Raw genomic sequence first — 24774 nt, 5'->3', positions numbered from 1 at the left:
TTCAAACTAAGTCAGATAATTAGCACTGGTCCTCACACACACACACGCAATGAAATACCTTCACACTGATCCATGCCCCTGCACTAGCCCCCAGACACCTCTGTGCTCCCCAGCGTACCTGCCAACCCACTAAGCAAAGGCTAAAGGGGTGACACTTTTGGTGCTGTGGGCTGAGACTCCAGCCACTGCAGGGCTGCTGCAATGGTGTAAATCCAAACCCCATCTCATGCACAGCCCAACAGGCAAGGCACAGATGTTGCTCCACTGTGCAGGAAGGCTGGATTCAGAGAAATCATGCCCCCTTCCCCATCCCCCATGCTCTGCAGGCCATTTGCCTCAATGCATGTACGTGGAGAGGGTTTTGAAAGCAGGGCAAGGAAGAGTTAGGGGCACGCCTAGTGGGTCCACAAATACGTGAATCTGCCAGTCAAACCTTCCTGTGCAATTGCTGCAGTCGTAGCTGTACAGCAACTCAGCTGCTGCTCCTTGTCCTAAGGAAAAAGCATTCCAACGCCCACCTTGACCCCCACAGAAACCCCTGTGCCAAGCCCCATTAATTTATCTTGTAGAGTCGAATACTGAGTAACTGATGGGTAATGGATGTGCATATATAGAAAACACAGGGGGTGCCAATGGGCTAGTGTGGAGGACTGTGCATTTCAATGCACAGTCATGGAGGAGGAGCATGGATAAAATGGATTAAAATCCAAGACAGTATGAGACAAATCCTGAGGTCCTTACTCAGGCAGGGACCCACTGAAGCCGATGTAAATATATTGGGGTGTGGCATGAAGATTTTAATCAGCAGGAGCGTGTTACTCAGGAGAAACAAAGCCACAAGGTGAGTGATGCCAGCCGTCCCAAACAAGTACCAGGTGTTCTCTACGTCACGTGTTTGCCACGAAAAGCACACATGTTTTAGGAAAGTTTGAGAACATTACAAAGAAATGTATTGGGATTACATTTTGTATCCCCCACCTGCAAAGCCACAAAAAGGCTGAGCTAAGTCCAAGTCTACAGACTTCAGAGGGGAAAAAATTAACACAGCTTTGAAATCTCTAGAAATCTGGCCTATATCAGACTGTTAATTTGAGGCCCAATATCTTTACACTTTACAGTGAAAGAAGCAAATGTTATGTGTCCTGTTACAAAGCTGGGAATCATTCCTTTCTAATAGTATCTCTGACCCATTTCTAGCCTTGATTGATACTAGACCTCAGACCTGTCACTGCTCCAGAAATGGGCCTTACTCCACCGTAATCTTGGGAGGAAATTTTACATTTGGTGAATGAAACAAACATTTCTCTGGCAGGTTGGTTTAAAAAAACAATAACAATCCATCACTCATGGGTTGGTATGTTAGAAGTAACATAATAAATGCAACTGGTTACACAGTTCCATAGGGAATCACATGGCACTTCCATCACACATGTGGCATGTATATCATAGACTTGTAGACCAAGTGTGATTGGGGAAAGCTTCCCGTTTTAGGGACGCTATTACTATATCCTTTATTATGAAATGACACACGCCAGGTTTCTAATTAAATTTTAAATAGAAATGAGCTCCCGAGCTGTTGAATAATTCAAGGAGTTGTATTAACTGAGGTTCTGAGATGCGAGCTGCACAGAGCAGTGGCTGGCAGAAGGCCAGCCCTCAGAAGTACTGCAGCTGTTTGGTGGTGAGTCGATAAGGACGTGTGTGTGTAAAGAAGAGCAAAGAGAGAGCGTGTGAGAGACTCTGTGTGCGAGAGTGGGAAGAGGGGGTGTGCTCTGCATGATGAGTGTGTGCATGGGATGAGGCTGTTTTTGGTGCTCTGTGTTTATTGCTGTTAATGTGCAAGTGTGATGAGGAGGTGAGATTCTTTGGCTAGATATACAAAAGCCAATGGGGATGTGAGGGGTGTGTGTGTGTGTGTGTGTGTGTGTGTGTGTGTGTGTGTGTGAAGCTATTGTGCGTGCTTACACATGTGTGAAAGTGCTTCTGAGTGACAACGAAGCGTGTTCTCTATACATGTGAGAGGCTGGGGGCTGAGCATACAAGAGATGGGGCGGTGGAGTGTAAACGTTTGTGTATCTCACCATGAGCACAAGTGCCTGAGGAGCATCTGCATGATCCATGAGTGTCAGAGGGGGAGTGTACATGTACAGTGTGTGATGTGTAGGAGTGCCTGTGACTCTGTGTGTGTCACCATGTGTGAGACTAGGGCCTGGTCCCCACTAAGTCCCCAAATCGGACTAAGGTACGCAAATTCAGCTACGTTAATAACGTAGCTGAATTCGAAGTACCTTAGTCCGAACTTACCGCGGTCCAGACGCGGCAGGAAGTCTCCCCCCGTCAATGCCACGTACTCCTCTCGGCGAGCTGGAGTACCGGCGCCGACTGTGAGCACTTCCGGGATCGATTTATCGCGTCTTAACCAGACGCGATAAATCGATCCCAGAACATCGATGGCGTGCCGCCGGACCAGCCGGTAAGTGAAGACTAGGCCTAGGATGTGTACAGAGCACAATTAGTGACCATGGTGATTTCAAGTCCTAAGACAATGACATCCATGCCCCAAGGAGCATACAGTCGAGTACAGTGCATGCAGGAGCAAGAGTATGAGCACGTGTGTGTACTGGCACAAATGTGTATTTACCACTGTCAATTAGATTGCTGCTGCTGCTTGCTCCACGCTCATCCCAGTAGAAGCGCACGTCTTTTTAAGGTCAGAGGAATCAGTGCAAAGAGAAGACTAGAAAGACTTCAGCTTTCTAATTCCAGACCTCAATCAAGCCAGGAAAGTGCCTACTGAGAAAGAGTTGACGACACAGGATGTGGTGGGGGGGCTGAAGGTCAGTCTCCTGCACTGTATTTAAACATACCCAGCCTGGAATTTAGAGCAGGATCATGTGGGATAATCTCATAAGCTATAGGAAAGCCTGCAAAACACTCCCCCTCCCTATCCCGTCCCTCTCCCAGTGGGCGTCTCAAAAGTTAAGTCGTCTTCTGCTAAGAAGCTCAGGGAGATTGAGGAGGGGGCTAAAGTAGGAGCCATGTTTACATAGACAAACACAGGCAGGTTAGTTTCAACTTGATTTTTGTAATGTCAACAGAGAGGAAGCTCAGCTTGGATACAGCAGTGGGTTCCAGTGGGCCTGGAAGGAAGGCGGGGGCGTGTATAGATTTATGTTCTCCAGGGGAGGCTTAGCCCAGGCACGGCAGTGGGTTCCAGTGGGTCTGGTATGGGGGTAAGTGGGAGAGACTGTGTATATTACATTCTCCAGAGGAACTTCAGATCAGACATGGCACCCAGTTACAGTCAGAGGGTCCTTGCTTTTTGTCCCAGTTTTCCAGCTAGCCTGACAGGCTGCCCAAGAAAGTTGGTTGAGTTACTTGACAGGACACAGCCAGCCCATACTCTGGCCAAACTACTACTGAAGTCAAGGCTTAGAATTGGGCCTAGTGAGTTCAGCTGGGCCTCAAACCCAGGGCCCTGCCTGGATTCCTCAAGGCTTATGCTCAGAGGACTGGATTGCACTTAGTTTAGTTCACAGTTGCAAGGGAAAAGAGAGAAAGGTGGTTGAAGGGAGAATAAGAGACAGAGACAGGAAGGGGGAGGATGAGGTGAGCAAGAGACAGAGATAAAAGTGATTCTTTCCTCACACCTTGTTTTTTAATATCCGCCCATGCCCAGGGTTCCCTAGGGACACATCAGATACTGAGGTGAGATAACAGAGTTGATGCTTAATCCCAGCTCCTCTTAGCAAGAATCATGTCAAGGGAGGAGAACAGAGTCTCCCCCAGAGGAAGGAAGGGAAGAAAGGGATAAAAATAACCTACCTGTTGCTGGTCCCAGATCCAGGCTGGAATCGTTGAGATCTCCCCCATCTTCCCAGAAGTACTGGGGGGGCTGTAGGATCTTGGACTCCTCATTCTCCTCACTAGCAAAGCCTGATCCCGCGGAGGCATGCAGGGCACTGAGGACGGGGTCAGGCTCCGTGGCCTCTGGGTTGCTTTGCTCGCTGGAATCCAGTAGCTCCAGATGGGACATCATTGTAAACTCCACCAAGGAGGTTGAGGTGAGACCCTCAGCGGTGGGCTCCTCTGATGAAACAAGGCAGAGGCACAAGGTCCCTACACAATGACAGGGAGACCCATGTCAGAATAACAGAGTGAGAGGCAGTAGTGGGAACTGATGAAATGAGACACGGGTTTTGATCTCACCACAGGTTCTGTTGCTCCAGACACAGCTGTACTGGGTCAGACCAACAAGACCATCTAACCCAGTAACCTGCCTCCTGTCAAACCACATCAGCCCATCTAGCTTCCTGATGCAGTCTCTGAAATAGCCCCCTCTCCCCCCTCAGGCTGAGGGCACTGTTAGCTTAGGACAAAAACAATCATGGCTGTTTAAGAAACATACACAAGAAGCTACACAGATAGAAGTTCACCTCCGGACTCAGCTAGTGTAGAGCAGTGTCACTCTGCTGAGGTCAGTGGTGCCCCAGGCACTTACCCCAGCACAGCTCCATGGACTTCAAGGGAACTAGGCCGATCTACCTCAGCTGAGGATCTGGCCCCACTGAATTTATCAGACGCAATGTGGCTGGGGCCAAAGTTGCCTGACTGCAGTGGACCCAAAGAAGACTCTGTGTGGCTCAAAAGCTTGTCTCTTTCACCAACAGACATTGGTCCAATAACAGATATTACCTCGCCCACCCTGTCTCTCCAATATCCTGGGACCAACATGGCTACGACTACACTGCATGAATGCAGTGGCAACATTTAAAATCCTCAGCCCATAAGAAGGCTCATGTTCTGGGAGCTTGTGTGTCTGGTTTTTCTACATTCGTTTTAAGTCAGTTTTATGCTAAATGACAAATAAGCAGGGAAGGGATAAAAATGCAACGCAGTTTGTCTTGGGCCAATGGATCTGAAGAGAGGCTGATGCAGCCATCAAGTTCAGAGCCCCATGTGGTGGTTGTCTGATAACCTAGACAGGTTGGAAACACAAACTATATTGCTTCTGCAGTCCTACCCATTTTCTAAATAATACCACCATATGTTATATCCCTAGAGGGTCCTCTGTCTCAAACGGCTTCCTATGCTGTACAGAGACAGCACCTCTGAAATGTACCACCTCTAGGGCAGGTTGCGTCACCACTTTGAACAGCGGGAAGGATGGGGAGGGAACAGTTTATCCAAAGGCTCCAACTTAAGCCAGGGCATCTTGGTGCATGTTACAGAGACTGACAGTTTTACGATCTTCCCTCAACTGCACGAAGCTCAGTTATTTATGAGAAGGATGAATGGCTGAGCTGACCCAGGCAGTGTTGAACCTGTGGTTCTAGACATTACCAACCTAGGGCTTACCCTGCTAAGCCACCCTCTCGAGGGAACAGTTCTGTTAATGCATTCACTTACTGCCCAGCCCCACCAAAGTGTGCCCCTGCCTGCTCTTTATTAAGCACAGAAGCATCTTCGGTCAGATATAAACCTGCAGTCCTGGAACCTTAAAAATTCCATTTGTCCTGAAGGGACTCGGTGTCGGTGGAATCTCCTAACCAGGCTAAGAAGTGCCCAATACTCTGAATATGAGATAACTACCTTCATCACATCAGGTTAGAGAAGATACCAGTCATTATTTACTCTGTGGGGGTGAGAGAGATACATCCTCTGCATGTGTATATACCTCTACTGGTGGATCCCCAGGAGATGTATACAGCAAACCAAAGTAACTGCATGACCTTATGATTGTAACCCTCCCCTTCCTTTTCCCCACCCCAATTGCTTGTATCATCTGCTGTGCTGCAACTACCATTAGACTGGGAGGTATTCAGGGAAGGGAACATGGCTGTTTTCATTTGTCTGCAGGGCCTGTGGCACACTGTGGTCAATGACTAAATAAATAAATAATAAGGGGATGTCCTGCCTTGCAGGCTGAAATCGATCGACAAACCCTGAATTCTTGTTAAACACCCTTCCTGGAGAGGAGGCAGAATTTTAAACACTCGGGGTAAAATCCTGGCTCCACTGAAGTCTATCGGAGTTTTTCCATTGACTTCAACAGGGCCAGGATTTCACCCCAGGTCTGACTCACTGACACTGACACTCTCTCTCTCTCTCTCCTAGGAGCACACTACGTTGTACAGGGGCATGTTACACATATAATTCAACTCACTCACATGAGCCTTATACAGCTCTCTCGCTCACTGCTACAGCCCTCTACAGAAGCTCAGCTCTTCCCTATAGGAACAGAGGCAAGGGGCTCTTCCCCGTAACTGAATGAGCGACCCTTCTATTTTGAAACACCTGGGGAGTGGAGAGCTAACTGCCATTCACTGTACCTACATGGAACAAAGATTTTGTGGGGGCACTGTACACAGGGACCGAGATGCTCTCAGATTTAGGGTAGAAGAACATATCCAACATGGGACCTTGTCAGTTTCTCTTTCATACTTTTAAATACAGACTCAGCCTGTCTATAGTGATGGTCATGTTCCATGCACTTCACAACCATCTAGTTAATTAATCATCACTAGAGCTTTGGGAAGTGGTTAAGTATTATCCCCATTTACTTACAGGGAATCTGAGGCACAGAGGATGTATCACTTGGGGATATTCCCTCTAGACTCCAGATCAGATCTCTGGAACAACCAAAGACAAGGCCAGTCCTGCCCCAAATTCCATCCACTGAGCCCAGTGCATCCTGGGACAGGACTCTGGGCCTTTAGCCAGTGCTATATGAATACCCATCTAGTGCACAGGGGATCAATGAAGCCCAGAATCATTTACTAGCTAATGAGGCTCTGTACTTTGATTTAAGGAGCTCCTAGAAACACAGGTGACTTGCCCAGTTGAGTGCTCAGACCACCCCTCCCACTCCTGTACAGAGCTCTAGAATGAAAACACTTGCCATTGTTGCTGGGAAACTTGGGAATGACAGGCTGCATTTCTCAAGCATGCTGCCTGTGTTTGGCCTCAAGAGTCTTTTCACTACTGATGTAGGAAATATTTATTCTCTCCCCCCACCTGTCCCCAAGCGCTGCTTGGTTTTGCTAATTTTGTTCTATTGATCTAAGACAAGATCAGCTCAGCCCAGCACAGATAAATGGAAAGAAACTATGATAGAAGCAACTGCATTATGGAAAGGAAAGCTACTGCAGCATAATGCAGCCAGTGGAGATACTTTTCCAGGCATCCCAAGGGATGGGCAAACTCATCGGCATGTGGCTGAGTCACTCAATGGGACTGAGACATCCTGAGCTTTGCAGCACAAGCCCAGACATGGGATAGTCCCTGACAGGCAATGACTTCACGGGTTCAGTTCTACTGGAGTGCTCTCCCCTTCTAAAGAGCTTAAACTGACACAATTTTGTTCAGGATTTTCTTGCTGTCATGCAAAAACAGCTGGTAATTTATTATGTGTATTAGAGTAGCACCTTCAGGCCTCAGCTGAGAAGGGTATCCCACTGTGCTAGGAGCTGTACACACACACAGTAAAAAACAATCCCTGCCCCAAAGAGCTAACAATCCAAATGGACAAGACAGTCACAGAGTGGGAGAAAGGGAGTGTTATTTTCCCAGTTATAGAGGTGAGGGAGCAGAGGTGCAACAACATGCCCAAGGTAATGCAGTGAGTCTGTGGCAGAACTGGGAAAGGTACCCTGATCTTCTGAATTCCCACGCACTGCCTTAACCACAAGGCCACCCTTGGTATCTCTAATGCCCAGGAAGTTCTAGCCTGGTACACACGTGGTTTGCTGGGGCAATACCAAGAGGAGGAAAGCACAGCTCCTTTTTTCCATAGGTCCCACAAAAATGGCTGCTATTTATTTGGAGTAGAGCATTTCCACCCTTCCCCATTACTTTTGCTATAGCAAAATGGTGGTGGCAGATAGACATTCTTGGACCTTCCCCACTAGGTGGCTATAACTAGGCTGGGCAGGATTTGATTGAAATCATCAGTAGTTGGTAAACATCGACTTTATCTGACACACAGAAATAGGGTGACTATTTTCTCAAAGGGAAAACGGGACACTGCACAGGGCCAGCCTGAGGCCCCCTGCCCCCGCATGAGCCTCCTCCCAGCCCTCCTTGCCACCCACGTGGGGCCGGCCTGAGGTCCCCCTCCCCTTCCTGAACCCTCCTGCCACATGCCCGCACGGCTGGCTGGAGTCTCCCTGCCACCCACCCTGGGCCAGCCTGAGGCCTCCCTCTCCCCCTTCCCGCGTACGAGACCGGCCCGAGCACCCCCACCGCCCGCTCTCCTGAGCCCTCCCTCCTGTGCAGGGCTGGCATTGCTGCTTGCTCCACTCTCCCCCGCATGTTCCTCCACTCCCTGCTAGGGGTTGCACCCCACTTTTTTGGCAAAACTGTGCAGGATGATCAATTGGCAAGCGCAAACAGGACAAATGCCCAGTTTTGCCAAAAAAGTCGGGACGGCCGGGACAGGGCTAAAAAAGGGGACTGTCCTGGCCAAAATGGGAGATATGGTCACCCTACACAGAAATCAATGAACAAAACATCCATCGACAGCAGCCAGCAAGTGCAGCCTCCCTTGCATTTGGTGCCCTCAGGGATCTGGTATCCGGGTCCCGTGGCCACACAGGGGGCCCTCTGCAGCCCCACTGTCACGGCCCCATTTACTCATTAAACAGCTAGGAGTGCAGGGCTGTCCCTGCGCCGGAGCCGTTCAGTGATAGGGTGGTCTCCCTCATGGCCAGGGACTTGTCCTCCTCCTCACAGTCCTAGGCAGGGAGGGTTTCTGCTCTGCCCCACCAGGGCCACAGCCTGCTCTGAAACTTGCACTTGCAGGGATCTGGTGTCACCAGCCCCACAGCGAGCCCCCTGCGACCCTGCTGTCATGGCTCTGCATCCATGCAAGGAGCTCCCCATAGCTCTGCTGTGAAACTGTGAAAATGTATTAGCATTGTTTATTTTTAACCTTTTCTTCCAATTGTTATCACTGATCTTAACTGTGGAATTTACCAAATAATAAAAATCAAATTCTGCTGAGCCCAGAGTTCCACTACCCTCAGCGCAAGATGAAATTACTCTGTCCCAAACTCTGCAGTGAGTTGTCAGCAGAGATGGTTCCTGTGGGCACCACCCACTCTCTCTAGGGACATCTGCCAAATGCAAGTGCGCCTCTGGGTCTGTCAGAGAGCATGGCAGCGAGAGAAGTGACTTCATCCAGCATCAGGTGAAAGACCAAGTAGTTGCTTTAGTCCCTGGGAAAGCTCCGGGTCTGTTGCAGGGTGTTTACTTTTGTAATAGTGTCACAGAGGGGTTAGATGGAGGAATGGGACTCAGGACACCTCCCAGCCCTGGCACACACTCGCAGCCTAGTTCTCTGCTATCCTGCATTTCTTGTATTCATTTACACTTGCGCATAGTAAGTATAAAATGCAACCACCTCACTCACATGCATGGGAATGTCTTACATCCACTTTGCACAGATGAAAGGGGCAACACAAGGGGCAGGGGCCTGGAGAATCAGGCCCAGGATGTCTCTTTGGAATCTTTATTGACACACCCCTCACATTCTCCCAAGTGCCTCATAGGGAGACCCATGGCAGTTGTCAAGACAGGCAATGGATGACTCAAAGCAGAGGCAGGAGCATACCTTGAAGGAAATGGACAATGGCTGGAGTGGAGATCCAACACCCAACAAGGCTGTTCCTAAGCCAGACTCCTTTGGAGAGCAAAGGGGGAACAAATGATTTCCATTTGGTGTCAGTTTTCTGACACGGTACTTTAAATATAGATCAACTGATAGGAGAACAACACACACAAGCAAACAAAACACCATGACTGCAGAAGAGATCGAGTGGGGAGTGTTAGCCAGTTTCTTCAATAGGGGCATGTCTCTGACTGGCAGATTCTGTACCATAGCCTCCCAACTGGGTGTGTGACAGGCACCACAGAGGGTCAGGAGGGTCTCAAGTTGTCCCCAACCAGAAAGGGGGCAGCCATGACACAGTGAAGGAAAATGAAGTATTCAGGGCTCCAGCCGTGTTTGGTCCTGCTGCTGTCCGGCTTCCATTTCAAGCTTTACCCCAAACAGGTCCAAGGGTTTGCCCAGCAAATGTTATTTACCAGGGTAGCCGGGTCAGGAAAGGGTCACTTACTGATAATCAGTTAGGACAGGAGCACAATGACTGGTGGAGGGAAGCATCTGCCAGCGATGTCCCCTCCCCCTCCAATCCAAAAACACTGTGTAGTCTGGAATAGCTGAGGGAGCGAGGCCCAAGGGCATTAAGAGAGGAGGGAGGTGTGGGCACAGGGAGCTGAGGAAGGAAACGGATCTGGAATTAAGGCTAAAACTTACAATGTCAACCAACTATTGTCTCTGCTCAGTGCCCAGCTATTATCTGGGTTCTTTAAAGCAGCGTGAAACACAGAATGAAAACTAACTGAGAAATCACAAGGATCATTCTGATCCCAGGTACTGATGGTGGAGGAAGAGAAGGAGAAGGAACGTGACGCTACTCTCAGATGCTCCCCTCTATCATCTGCATCAGCAGCAGCCCCACGGAAACTCAGTGACTTGCACTAAGAAACATACGAGAGGCTCAGACCCCAGCCAGAGTTAATCGGCCTGATGTGTGCTCATTGTTACAGATTATCTGACCCCTGCTCCTTCCCCCTACAAGATTCCCTGCCTCCCCCCCTCACTCTATCCCTCCCCCTTGCTGTGTCGCTCTCATTTACTAGTGGAACATTTTAAATTGAATGCTGGATTAGGAAGCCATGGGGAGCTATCACTTCTAATTAGGGTTTCGGAAAACACAGCTTGAAGGCTGGCATATCTCTGGCACAGTCCAAGGGGTAAGCACACAGGTGCCTTACCAAGGGCTCTCTCTAACACACTTATCTTCCCTGGACTCCAGTATGTTTTCTGGACTATTGCGATGGATGTATGTGTGTGGGGAGGCCGGGGTGGTGGTAGTTTAATGACCCATCATGGGAACAATTCTCCATTGAGTGGAGAAGGATGAGCAAGATGTGGCCTAACAGGTCTTTGTGGTTGGAGAGTTCTTTGCGGGGAGGTTATAGAGGATGCAGGAGCTCTATGGGAAGGGGTAAATCTGTACCACCATGCTCCTTTTCCACACCAGAGCCACCAAACCAAGACACCAGAGCCACCAAACCAAGCAAGACGGGTGCTCTTGTTCTAAGACGACCTTGGAATGCTGGGAGGGATTTGGGGGAGGGGGCACCGCAGTTAACAAAGAAGTGCACACCAGAAGGTAGCGCCACTGCTGTTTCAGGGAGGATGCAGGAGAGAATCTAGGCCTACACGTGGCAACTGGTTCTGCTCAGGCACTGCTGTAAATTGCCTCTCCTTGGGCAGAGGCTACCTCGCCTCAGAACCAAGCGGCCCTGATCTTGGGGGCTCATTTTCAAAGTTGCTGAGGACCCTCCCCGCCCCCAGCTCCCATTGACCTCAACTGGTTGCAATTTTCAATCCGCAACACAGACGCACAGCCCTTCTGAAAAGCCAGGTCCTTAACACTGACCAACTATGAAAGGTAGGGAATGCGCCCATCATCAGCATGTGTCACTGATGCTGAGCAGACCATTGCCCAATGCCTCCTCACACATACAGCGAAAACTGATCCCATCCACCAGCATCGAACAAACCCGCCTCGCCTCCCTCCCCCACCCCATTCATTCCAGGATCTAGATCAGGACTTCTCTCCTTGTTTTCAAATCCTCACAGACCTGGTTTCCTTCCCCCTTCCTGCTCCTTCCATTCTTCTAGTAGCTGCCTTTCCACCATCTTCCTTCTGCACCTCCCGCTGTCTGAGAAAGCCCACAGATCCTTCTGCTCCATCACCATTCCAGGGCATTTCCACTATCCACTGAAAAATCTCTCTTTGTCCTGGCCTCTTATTTTTTCTCACAGTTACAGCATAACCCCTCCAAGTGTTATATGATCTGTGGTGTACCAAACAAAGTTGCATTATTGGCTCCAACAGCACAGCTGTTGCAGAGCCAGGGCTCCCTGACCAAAGCACAGAGGAACAGGTTTCTAAGAAACACGCTAGCCAAACTATGCTAGAGGCCCCATCAGCACAGTCAGCCAAATGGTGTTTACACTGATTTTGCCACAACTAAGCTTAAACACAGCAGTTAAATTCAGTTCCAGCCCGTGCTTAACAAAGGGTCTTCCAAGGCTTCCTTCTGTTAGATGATGCACTGGTTTGGGCCCCTCTACTATATTTATATCCAAGCCACAGAATCCAATTTCAACAGTTTCATGCTGTAGTTTAGTCAGGACCTCATCCATATTCCTTAACTGGGCTAAACCTCTGGACATGTTCAAGGGTTCAGCGTAGCTTGGGGACACCATTTAAAACACTGTTCGTTCCACGCTAGACTACAACATTGACAGGAGCAAACCAAGACAGTAGTGTAACCAGGCTTGGTTGTAATTGTCATGTTGAGGGAGAGCTCGAACATCTCTCTCTCTCTCTCTCTCTCTCTCTCACACACACACACAATCTCTCTCCCCCCACCAAGGAATCCATGCCTGAATCCTGCCAACAACTGGATTTAACCAGGGACGTGAACAGCACGGGTCTGATCCTAGCTAAGCAGGGCACAACTGCCTTGCCAGCATCCCTACCCCATAAACAAATGGCTGCATGTGTTTGCTTTGCCTCCGTTGTGCCTCTGCCCAGGCCGCACTCGTGCGGGTGACAAATAGCTTGTCTCCATTCTTTTGGGATTACGTGTTTAAATAACCAATGAGAACTGGCAGCAAATTCACACGGTCGCCAGCAGCAGGACTCAGTGCACCTTCACCCCCTTACACTGTACTCTGCAGTCTAGCCTGCTTTGTTGCTACCGTTGGCTTATTTTACCCACAAAACTCTAGAGCTGCTTCCCACTCTGAGCAGAGGGAAAACTTTTATGTGTTCTGATCTGTAGCCTGTCGCCTGGAGCTTCCCTTCGAGGGCTCCATGTAATTATTTCAACCCCTGATGCCTATAATTAAGTGAACATTTCCTTATGTTACTGAAGAGGCAAAGGAAAAATTGACTGCAGGGAATTTTCATCCATCCTGATTTATGCTCCCTAGGCATGGGTTCATTTATACAGTACTAACGAGGAATTGTCTAAGCGGACAGACGCAGAGGAAAGAATTATCTAATAGAGCCTGGCACTCACACAGCCACATGCAGACAGACACCTGGGGTGATATGGGGAGGAGGAGGGAGATATTTTTCTCTTAACCTCATGAAAGCAAAGGTCTTAGATAACTGGCTAGAGTAAGGCAATGCTCAGGCAAATGGCATGCTGACTACCTGCCAGATCTGACAGTGGACCTCAATTCTGACCTGCCACCGTCCCAGAGCTCGGCCAGTGTACCTTAAACACAATCTGTAGCAGATAGTATTTCAGTCCTGGAGTCTCAAGCTGAAGCTCCATCAATGCACCTTGTTCCTGACCTGCAGCCTCCCGTTCTATTCCAGTCCAGGGACTCCCCTGCTACACCTCATTCCTGTCCTGCATCACCCCCAGTTATCCCAGACCTGAACCTCTCCTCAGCTGGGACTGCCAGTCATGAAAAACTATGCGCTGGTTTTGCAATGTAGACTCACTGCAGACTCCTCATTCTTCACTTGTGACCTCTACACTAAGTAAGAATCCAGGTTTCTAGAGGCAGCTGGCTAATGAGTTCACCCACTGACCCCCCACAACACCAGTTTCACTAGCCTAAGGATTCAGCTGGTACTAAGTTGTGCCCATCTCAGCATCTCCTCCCATCCCCATACTATCTAGGTGCTGTTAGAGGGAAACAATCGGGAGAGTTCTAAGGACCAAACCCCTTTTTGTCGCTGTCAGCTGGAGAATCACTCTAAAGTTACAAAGCTGCATCTCAGCAGAAAGAGAGGCCCTTCCAGAAGTTGAAATGAAACTTGGAAGGTTTCGCCGGTCTATGCACCTCCACCTGATATTGGTATGATGTAGCCCAACTCCGGTAGCTCCCAGACGTCGTTTAACGCCACCAACCAAGGGCCTGTCTGTGTAACCAACGTAGCTTTAAAATAATAATTGTGAAGTTAGTGTTGGTGAAAGTTGCTGGCTTTACAGCCCAAAAGACAGCTTAAATGCATAGACCAGTTACAGCCTGGGAAGCAGCAGGGCAACCATCCCACATACGTACTGCTCCACTCCAGGGACCTCCCCACCTCACCTCCCAAGGACAAGGTCATTGTCTCCATCCTCATTCACTGCTGGGGTCTCCTGCAGATATGCACAACAGGGAGGTCCCAGCTGTGGTGGCTTTCTATGCTATAGAGAACTTTTCACTAGGAGATGGGCTGAGACCTGATCCTGTAACAGTTGGATGACCCCAGTGGAAAGAGGGGTAGACACTGGATCCCTCCTCCTCCTAACAAAGACACACTCTGGTGGCATAATTTAAACCACATTTTGTTTCTGAGTTCCCCACCCCACCATATAACCTCACTGGTGGTCCCCTCTTTCCCAGTTTTGCCCCACTATCATCTCACCAACTTGGGATGGGGACAAAAGGGTACATAATCACTTCTGGATCACCATGAGTATCGCTCCATAAACTGGGGTGGGCTGCATAGTCAGCCAACCAGCAAAGATTTGCCCATTTACCCCTACCCCCACATCAGAGCTCTGCTGGTTTAAGATGCTAAGAGTACTAGGGATACCGCTGAATCTCTGGTGGTACAGGGCTCCACACTCACTCCGCGATGCACTCTGAGCTGTATTTGCAAATCAGAGTGCCAGCACACAGAGGTAAACAGCTGAATCAGAAATCAGAGACGCAGAAGAACTGTTAGGTTGCAGCTTGTCTATCTCCCTTCACACAGAGCGGGAAGGTTCCTTACAGCACATTCTCATATGACTGGTGCAGCTTGGTTTGAAATGTATTAAGTGATGGGATGTCCACCCACTATGGGGGCAGGAAGAAACCACAAGTATTTGCAGTTGGGACACCACTGATGATTCAGCACCATGGTGGGAGTTGGTACTAGTCCCCTAAATAGGCCCTCTGATCCTTCCTGTCCTATAACTTCTTACCTCCTTATTATTTAAAAAAAAGATATTCTTTCTGTTATTGTAATGCCACGAGACCTCAACCAGGCGTCCAGGACTCATTGTGCTAGGCACTGCACACAAAGAATCAAAAGACAATTCCTGCCCCAAAGCACTTACAGTTGATAGCTCTCCTTCGGCTGTTTTGGGGGTGTACCCTTGACTGACATCAGGAAGTGGGATATTACTGAGCCCGCAGTGCATCATCTAGTGCAAACGAGCTCCCTTTTAATGAAACTGGCCCTTCATTACACTCAGGGAGAGATGCTCCCAGATCCAGCATAAGATGCCTTCAAACCTGGCTACTATCAAATGACCCCAGACAAAGAAGGCTTACACTTCTAATGCTCCATTCCAAAGTTCTGTTTTCACAGCACTACCCCAAAATTCAAACGAATTTTCTTTTAAAAGGCAAAACTCTCTTTCCCAGAGTTCTTTGAGAGGGGCCCCTTGTTTGAAAACATCTCCAAGCAGATTATATAAAAATAGCAGCACAGACCTCATAACTAGTCTAAGTATAATTACTTATGTGCTTAATCGGCTTTAATTAATGCCCCACCCCTTCTCCAAATTTCAAGATTAGGATCTTTGGGGCCAGTGGACTTGTTTCTATTTAGTCCCCTCTTCCTTTTTATTTTGGTAACTTCACAGTAGTTGGTAAACTGAAAAAGCCCATAAATAAAGATGGTTTTTGTGCAGCACAAAATAGTGGCATCTCTACAGCCCCCTTGGGGAAAACAACAGCATGCAGGAATCCCAGCTCAAGGAATGGCATGCAGAAAGCATGCTACATTCAGAGCTATTTCCATCCTCTCCATAATAACACCACCTTGTTTACTTCAGTTGGACAAGTGCTTATTGTAGCATATACCTTCCCTGCCCAAAGACATTTTTAGCAGCCTTGACACACATTCTTCTTCCTAAGACATAAACTTTTAGAACATACAAGTAGCAAATGATTCCCCCCTCCCCAAAAATCCCCACACTGCATAGTAATAATAAAATGATTCTTACAACTATCCTGGAGTGGACGTGCACCCTTCATAAAATCAAATGAAGGAAAAAGAATAGAAGCCAAACTTGGGTCCCAAAATCCAGACTTGAAAGGGTGAGCTTAATCTTATATCCCTAAAAATAATGGTTTAGGGAGAGAAGAAGCTGCCCAGCAAAGATCTCAAAGCTGCACAGAAGTAAAGAGCGCACTGCGTTGAATATTCAACACATAACTCAAACTCCAGGGAAACATACAGAAGAGGGGAGTTACTCACTAATAACAAGTCATGTTCCCTTCTGGGGAGCTACCTAGGTTGTTAGAGGTGAAGGACCGGCAGATCAGAGTGGTTTTGGTTTCTTTTCTCCCTGGATGTTCACATTCACACCCAGCGAGTTATTGTTTTATTTAATAATTACTAACAGAAGGGACAAGAGGGAAGGTGCCATTTACTTCGCCAGGTGCTGGGGACCCGAACCAGTTTGGTCCCTACGGTCTATTCCCCAAGACTTTGCTCCCTAGTGATAGAGAAATCCTATCTAGTCCACCCCACTGGTCCCCAGACAGGATCGACCCCACTAGCCTATTCCCAGGGCTTTGTCCAAGCCGATTTAACTTAGCAACTCTTCTGCAACGGACAGAACTCTGCTGGGATTGTCAGCTTCTCCCCGCGATTTCATTAGCTCTCCCGCAAACAAATCACTTTAAAATCAAAGCAACAAAGGCACTCACCCCAGGCCAGCAGCACCGCCAGGGCCTGGTGCAGCCGCAGCTTCATGGTGCTGTCCGTTGCACTTCTTCACTTGGCCCTGGATTCTGCAGCTGCCCACGGGGCTCTGCCCCTCCTGGACACAGCAACCACCTCTCTCCCCTGCAGGTCAGCCTCAGCCTGCATCTCCCCACCACCAGCAGCTGAGCTGCAACTTTCCTCCGACCCCCTCCTCCCGCTGGGCTCGACTTGCTGCTGTCAGGCTCCCTAGGGTAGGGGATCTGGAGGGGGTGGGGTGGGGAGCTGCTCAGTGGTCAATCAATGCACAAAGGGAGCCAGCCCAAAGCTGGGCGAGAGCCGCAGTCTCAGCATCCGCCCCGCCAGACGCAGCCCAGGTCTGATGCTTGCATAAAATCAGCCCAATCTCTCAAAGCCACGGCGTGCGGTGCATCCTCCTTCCCGGGGCAAGGGGGGCCGGGGCAAAGGGGGCCGGCCCGCGGAGCGTGCACAGGGGCTGCCTTGCTCCTAGTGGCCAGCTGCAGTGGCTTTGCTCCGTCTCCCGCAGCCTCTAAGGGCAAACCTCCACCCCGCCTCCATGGCTGCGGCGGCGGCTGCTCGGGATGCCCCAGGTTCCCAAGAGGTGGGATTCGAATTCATACATCTCACGCGTTGCGCAGGGGCTGCATTCCGGCCACTGCCCGGGATCAGCTTCCCCCGGGTCCTAGAGGGAGTCCCAGCCGGTGCCCTGCTGAGGGCGCTCACGAGCGACCAGCCTGCGGGCCAGGCGCTGTGGGAGGCAGGAGCTCTGGCTGGGGGGAGTTTACCCTCCCTCCCTGCTGCGTGTGTTACAATGAGAAGCTCTCCGGCAGAAGCGCTCCCAGACCACCGCTAAGAGGCTGCCTGCTGGGGAAAGCGTCTTGTCGTTTGTGCACACAAAAGGCTGTTTCTGGGAGAAGGGAGGTGCTATTAACAGCACAAGGCAGAGCTACAAATATCATCATCATCGAGCTCTTACATAGCACTTTTCACTGGCAGTGGGTACAAAAACTGGCACACTCCAAAGCTGGGGTTTGAGCCACCCATTATAGAGACAGGGCCCTAGCTGCAGAGTTCAGATTCCCCCCAGTAAAACCATCAGATCTGGGCCCAGCGCTACATAGAAGCAGAGCTGGTGGAAAATTTCCAAAGGAGATGTTTCCCCCAGTGAAACAAGAGCCTGTCCTCAAAGCACACATTATTCGCTTCCCCCACCCAAGAAAGCAACAGCTGTAGACGATATCAACCCAACATTTTTCACATGGGAACTCTTAGTCCAGAGGTTCTCAAACTGTGGTCCATGACCTCCATACCATGAGGCAGTGGTTCTCCACCAGGGGTACACAGAGGTCTTCCAGGGGTACTCAACTCATCTAGATCTGTGTTTCTCCACCTCTGGTTTGCAGCCCCCAGGGGAGTCACAGGACGGGTTTAGAGGGATCGCAAGTGTACGGCTGGCATTATGGGGTAGCAGGCAGGGCCCAACATCACAGGGGGCCCCTGCAAAGCTAAATTACAAGCTTCAGCCCCACCGCCTGGTGCTCGGGCTTCAGACAAGGCTCACAAGTGAAAAACAGGCTCAAGTATCACATTGAAATATAAGTACAATATTTATATTCTAATCAAATATATTTTATAATTATATGGTAAAAATTAGAAAGTCCGCAATTTTTCAGTAATAGTGTGCTGTGACACTTTTGTATTTTTATGTCTGATTTTGTAAGCAAGTAGTTTTTAAGTGAGGTGAAGCTTGAGGTATGCAAGACAAATCAGATTCCTGAGAGGGGTACAGTAGTCTGGAATGGTTGAGAACCACTGCTATGAGGGATAGAAATGTACTTTAAAAAAATGAAAGTGGGGGTTCTTATAATCACATGACTCCAGGAGCTAAGACTTTATGAAATTAAAAAAACAACAACTATCAATAGCATGAGATTAACAATAAAATCACAAGAGTTGGCAAATCTGCAGTCCTTTCACCATGGGGTGTACCATGCATGAAGGGATATTTGTGTGTCTGATTTCAAGTGTAAGCTCCTCAAGACACGCATCAGGTCACTTATAAATAACTCTCTACAAACTATTCTCCATAATAAGTGAAATGCACTTTGAAGATTATGACAAGGGCTGCTGAGGCTTTTAATTACCTAGTTTATAGATGTAGAAAATTAGCACAAAAACAAGGAAAGTGACCTAGTGAGTCAGTGGTAGATCGGGGAATGGTGCACACAAGGCCCAATTCCTTGTTCCTAATCCCATAATTTTGAGAATGAAGCCAACGAATTAAGTGAACAGCACAGATTTACAACTAGAGCTGATCAACATTTTCTATTACATTCTGTGATTTTTCAACCAAAGTTTAAAGCTGACAACAAACAAACAAAAAACGGTTCTCTGTTTTTCACTGGGAAAAACATCCAAAAAATTGCAAACTTTTTTTTAAAATGAAAACGTTTGGAATTTTTTTCACAAAACATACTTATCAGCTTTTGACATGCTCTGTTTAGAACAATCAAATGAGGCAATCTGATTTCATGTAGCAAAGCCTGCAGCGCTCACTGTTAGTCAGGGTCAAATAGTGAACCAAGGCATTTTTAAAACATGGATAGCCTTATTATTAACCCAGGGTAATTCAGTTCCCCTCCTGTATGGGAAAATTACAAGAGTTAATGCAATCCTTCAAACTCCACATATCTCCCCTCCCTCCAAGACCCCAAACTTTATTTATATGTTGGGTCCAGATTTTCATTCATTTCACTGATAGTGATAAAAGAAAGCCCATCAATTCAGATCCAAGTCCTGATCTACATCCTTTTATGTTTTGGGGTCTCTGCCCTGGGCTTATAGAAATAACATGGGCAGAGGAAACTAATTGAGCAATGCACATGCCTATTTAAAATTTCTAGTGACATGATACTCCTGCCTCTGGATGGGCTGAAAATTGCCCCTTATTTTGGCACTTGTGTGCTGGTCTCAGACTGAGCTGTGTAAAGGCAGCATAAGCGGGAAAAACACATTTTAAAACAGAATGAAATGACTATGTCACCATTCATCACTAGCTTCAGGCAGCCAGGCCAACTCTGCCAATCTGGGGAAAAATAGCTGTCAGCGGTGGGCAAACGCCCAGTCCTAAGATAGCATACAGAACTTATATTCAGCACCTGAGCTACACAACCGTAGACAAGTGTGGTTAACTGAACTTTGCTCTAAGAAGATTTAGACAATGCTACAGGTGAAGGTTTATATAATTGCTTATTTGATCTTCAGCTTCCTAGGTGGTTGATGTTCTCAAATGATGTTAATGGCTAGCAGTAGTGAAAGGAGTTTTGTGATTCAACTACAGTGTTGTGGATCCTTTTTTTTTTATGGCAAAGTGAACTCCAAAATTGTGATGAAAATTGTTAATGGGAGCATCCAAATGTCTCCCCCACCCCCTTTTTTTAATTAGTGTCTTTACCTGTCACTTTCTGCCCTTCACATAGGTTGGAACACTAAAATTGGTCAGGTCAATTCCACTTTTCTTCCTACTTTCAAGTTCCTTCTAATGCAGGTGTGTTGAGGTACATCATTGCTGTGGAAAACTGAAGATATATATATATTTTTTTGCATGCTTCAAGTTAAGTATACAGCCTTGTTCTTATGAGCATGTGTCACGGACTCACAGATCGTGCCCACTCGTGGCCCCGTGCGGTCCGTGGGGGGTGCCCCTTTCAGTGCGACAGCCCTTCTCGGGGGTCCACTCTCTCTCGGGGTCAGGCCCCTCCACCTCCTGGAGCCGCACCTCTCTGAGCCTTAGCACGTCTGTCTCTGCCATGGGCCCCTTCAGGGAGTCCACTCGCTCTGGACCCCCGGGGTCTCCACCCCCGAAGGGGTTGATGCAACCCTGTTCTCTAGACTGGAGTGACTCTCAGCCAGCATAAAACAGGAGGGTTTATTGAGAGTTGAACACAGCACAGGAAACTCTCAGGGCCTCAGGCCTGGCCTCCCTCAGCCCAGCACATCCCAGTCTCTCTGCATCCAGGTGGGCTCTGCCTGCTCCCCCTCTCCAGCCCAGAGCCCCCCTGCTTCCCAGCTGGGCATCTGAGATCACCGGCCCCAGGCCCCGCCTCTGTCCATTGTCTTCTCTCCAGGTCAACAGGGTTGTAAACTGGGGCCTCCTCTCCTCGCTTCTGTCCTCTGGCTGGAACTGGCTGATTAGGTCACTGAGTCCTCACTCTGCAGCCCATTGTCCGCCCTCTGGCCAGAACCGGCTGCGTCTCCTCAGCTGGGCCTCCGGGTCGCCAGGTCACCGGTCGCTGCGGTATCCATCCTCCCGGCCATTGGTTGGGGTCCCAAGTTCCCTCTCCGGTCCTCTGTAACAACAAACTCCCTCTCCCCTCACCTCGTTAAACCAGTAACACCCAGGGAAACTGAGTCCCACCCCCTCCGCATGCAAACCATTGAAACCCCACAGAAAACAAGAAAACCCCCCACTTCGTCACAGCATGCATAGCTTTACAGTTCCAAATTTGGGGTCAAGTTTTGGCCCAAGATATTTGCATACAACTTCCCTGGCAGTAGACAGAAGTAATGGGTGAATAGCTGAGGGAAGAATTTCGTGACTTAGATCTGTTAAATAAAATACACTGAACAAAACAAATGTTACTTGTTTTAAAGCTTCAATTAAAAAATTAATTTAAAATATGCTGGTAAGAGATTTTAGGGCCCAACAAAGCAGCATTGATCTAATCTGAGACCATGAAGGTGAAACCAGTCAGAAGCCAGATAATCCAACCAGTCTGTTACCATTGTCATGCTGAACAAAAAGTAAACTACTGCCATAGTGAAGAGTAGAGAGATGTTTTAATATTACTTCAGCATTAACAATCAGAGGTGTTAACTAGTAACAGACCAAAGGATTTTAGTAAAAAAAAAAAACCAAAAACCAAAAAAAACCAAACTACTTACTGTTTGTATTTCAGTAGCACCTAGAAGCACCGAGTGGACCTCATGCTAGGCACTAAACATGCAGTAGTAAGAGAGAGTTTCTGCCCCAAAGATTTTACCATCTAAGCAGGCTAGACAGAGAGTGGGAGAAAGAAACTTCCTTTTACAGTTGGAGAATGAAGAGATAGAGAGATTAAGTGAGCTTGCCAAGGTCACACAGGAAAGTTGTGGCAGACCTGAGAATTCAACCCAGTGTCCTGCCACACAGTCTGTTTTTTTTAAGCCACAAGACCATCCTTTTTCTCATAATAGGAAGTGGTGAGGATTTATTTCCCTTTTGTCCCAGCACTAACCCCTTCTCTAAAGGAAAAAGTTAATCTTGTGCTGTTGCAGCACACAGAAGTTTACTTGAGCATGTCTCTTTCCGAACAGATTTATATAAGAGATTTATTTTGCTGACTTAGCCTTTCTAATGCTGGGATACTGTGAAACATTTTGTGACTTGTACTAAGCAGGGGCAGGTACTGGTTCTATTCTTACATCACTGTGGATGTGAGGTTTGCATCTACTTCCCACAGATGCAGCTTCAACACTTACTGGGGCTTGTGTGAAGGAGACACGCAATAACAAAGTCTTCAAGATAAGTAGCATAGAAGATGGTCTACATCTAGGCTGACCTCACTGTATAACACAGCCCTGAGAATTTCACCCCTTTACCCCTGTATTTGAGTCACAGGTGCTTGGCTTCCTCTAGGACACCAAGATGACAGTTGGAGCGTCAGTGCAAGAGACAGTCAAAGCCACAGGTATCTAAGTGTGCTAAGGGGAGTTACACTGGGAAAGAACCTCTGCTGATTCACTGGAGCCCTGGGGAAATGCAGAGGGATGGGCAACCAACTTCTGCCCAGCTATAACCCAGGTTCGCCATGGAAGATTTTGAATCATTGTTAGGCCAGAGGCACTGTATGTTCTAATCTTCCCCTTACTGTGTGAAAGCCTTTGCATTACAGCTGTAGTTGCTAATGCTGGCTGTCATCTGTCATTTGACAAGCATGCTTAGACATGTCTACTATCCAGCATGCAATTAACTTTGAGAGAGTTTGGGTGGTGGTGCTTTGGGGCCATGGTGAAAGCAGAAGCTAACACTGAACTGCTAAACCTTTCTGCATATAACAGGGGTAACACTTCTAGTGGAGAGCTTACAAGACTGGAGTAGATACTGAGGTGCCATTAGTTTTATGGAACTATCCACAATACTTCTTCACCTATGAAAGGAGCTGGTTACTTACAGCCATCTGCTCACCCAGACCCAGAGAGCATTCTCTGTGCCTAGAGAGTCAAGTTCATCCAGGTCTCCCCTAGGTTGGGCACTTGTGCATTGTTCTCCAAGCGAGGCTGAGGCTAGATGGCTGTTTTGTAAAGTGCATGCAGACGCATTGTTCCATCTCCAAGCTTACACACAAGGGGGTCAACTTGCACTGGATCAGAGTCTGGGCAAACCCTCCCCTTTTCACTCATTGTGTTTTGAAGTCACACTGGAGACCCTCCCAAAGCCAGCCTGACTCAGCATTCACAAGCAGCCAAAGGCCCAGCAGGGGACTTGGCAGACTGTAGTGACACCACCTTGCCTGTGTATTTCTTAGAAGCAATATCGAAGTAATTCTGCATTTCAGTACAAATCCAAGCAGGGCAGTGGCCTCTCCCATCCTTTGCTACACGCAAGACCTGCAGGTTTCCAGAGGTGAACGCTCATGTAATGTTTTAACCTTTACAGCTTGGAGCAGAGTGCCCAAACTTGGCTAACCCCAGTGACTTTCAGTGAAGCCTATTAGGGAAGGCAGCAGCTCCCAGGGAAACACTCCGGAGAGGAGCGGAGTGCTTTCTACTGAGCCCTGCAGTGCCATCCTTGCTGCAGTCTACTCATGTACGCTTCCCGGCAAGGCAGCATCAGTTTTCACCCAGTGCACCGTCCCAGCTCAGACCAGCCACCTGCTGTTTCTGAGGGCCCGAGTTCACTCCAGGGACCCTGGATGCGCGACAATCTTAAGAGGAGGAATATGCCTTCAGGCCAGTGTTAGCGAGGAGAGTCAGAGTGCCACAGGAACTGGAGAGGAACCCCCTTCCCTACACCCACACACTTCTATTCTGTTAGGGATGTCAAATATTAAACAGTTAACCAATAAGTATTAGTCTTACCGTTAATATATTGCAGTTAACGTTTAGAACAAATTGGCAGCAGCCCCAACCCCCCTACAGCGTGGGGCTGGGCAGCAGCCCCAGACCCCCTTGTGCAGGGGCGGACAGCAGCCCCAGACCCCCATTGTGTTTACGATTAAACGGTTAACCAGTATAATTAATACCCCTCTACTCTGATATAATGTGACCCGATATAACATGAATTCGGAAATAAGGTGGTAAAGCAGTGCTCTGAGGGGACGGGGCTGCGCACGCCGGCGGATCAAAGCAAGTTCGATATAACGAAGGTTTCACCTATAACGCGGTAAGATTTTTTGGCTCCCGCGGACAGCGTTATTTCGAGGTAGAGGTGTAGTTTACACATGTACTTTTTAAAACAATACTTACATCCCTAGTACTGATACACCCACAGTGTGGATACTTCCCAAAGGGGGTAAAATGTGAGTTCCTGACCTGTAGGGGTCTTCCACTAGTGACCCTATGTCAGCTGTAGCAAGGGCCATAGATTCAAGAATTGTCCTGCACAGCTGGGCTGGACAATGCAACAATGTGAAGGGTGAAGCCCAGTAGCTCATGGTATGTGTAGCATTGGGGGCAGGGGTAGCAACATCTCAAACTGAAGGTCCTGGACTCCTTGCCCTCTTCCAGTGGAGGCATCTCCTGCCTTGAGTGACAGAGAATGGCTGAGCCAGCCACAGAATTCCCAGCTGCTCTCCCAGGCCATTTGTCCCTCACTATGCCTTCCCCACCACCTCAGGCAGTAGCAGGTGAGGTGTTCAAAGCCCTGTATGCTAAAAATCACAACAAGCTTTGGGTGCTACTGGGACGCTGTTCATGCTAA

General features: G+C 48.4%; 1 protein-coding gene across 1 annotated transcript in view; it reads right to left on the bottom strand.

Annotated features, from left to right (window-relative positions):
• PODXL2 (podocalyxin like 2) overlaps positions 1-17447 on the bottom strand; it is a 43414-nt gene extending 25967 nt beyond the window's left edge. Inside the window, exons 1-2 of the mRNA XM_054036081.1 lie at positions 16799-17447; positions 3826-4119 (exon numbers count right to left, since the gene is read on the bottom strand). Coding sequence (XP_053892056.1) covers positions 3826-4119; positions 16799-16844 — 340 coding nt within the window. The 5' untranslated portion in view covers positions 16845-17447. The remainder of the gene's footprint in view (positions 1-3825; positions 4120-16798) is intronic.
• Positions 17448-24774: the final 7327 nt, after the last annotated feature.

This window comes from Malaclemys terrapin, chromosome 7 (assembly GCF_027887155.1).
Source record: "Malaclemys terrapin pileata isolate rMalTer1 chromosome 7, rMalTer1.hap1, whole genome shotgun sequence".
NCBI classification, from domain to species: Eukaryota; Metazoa; Chordata; order Testudines; family Emydidae; genus Malaclemys; species Malaclemys terrapin.
Note: the sequence above shows the minus strand (reverse complement) of the source record. Positions and strands in the feature narration are given on the sequence as shown.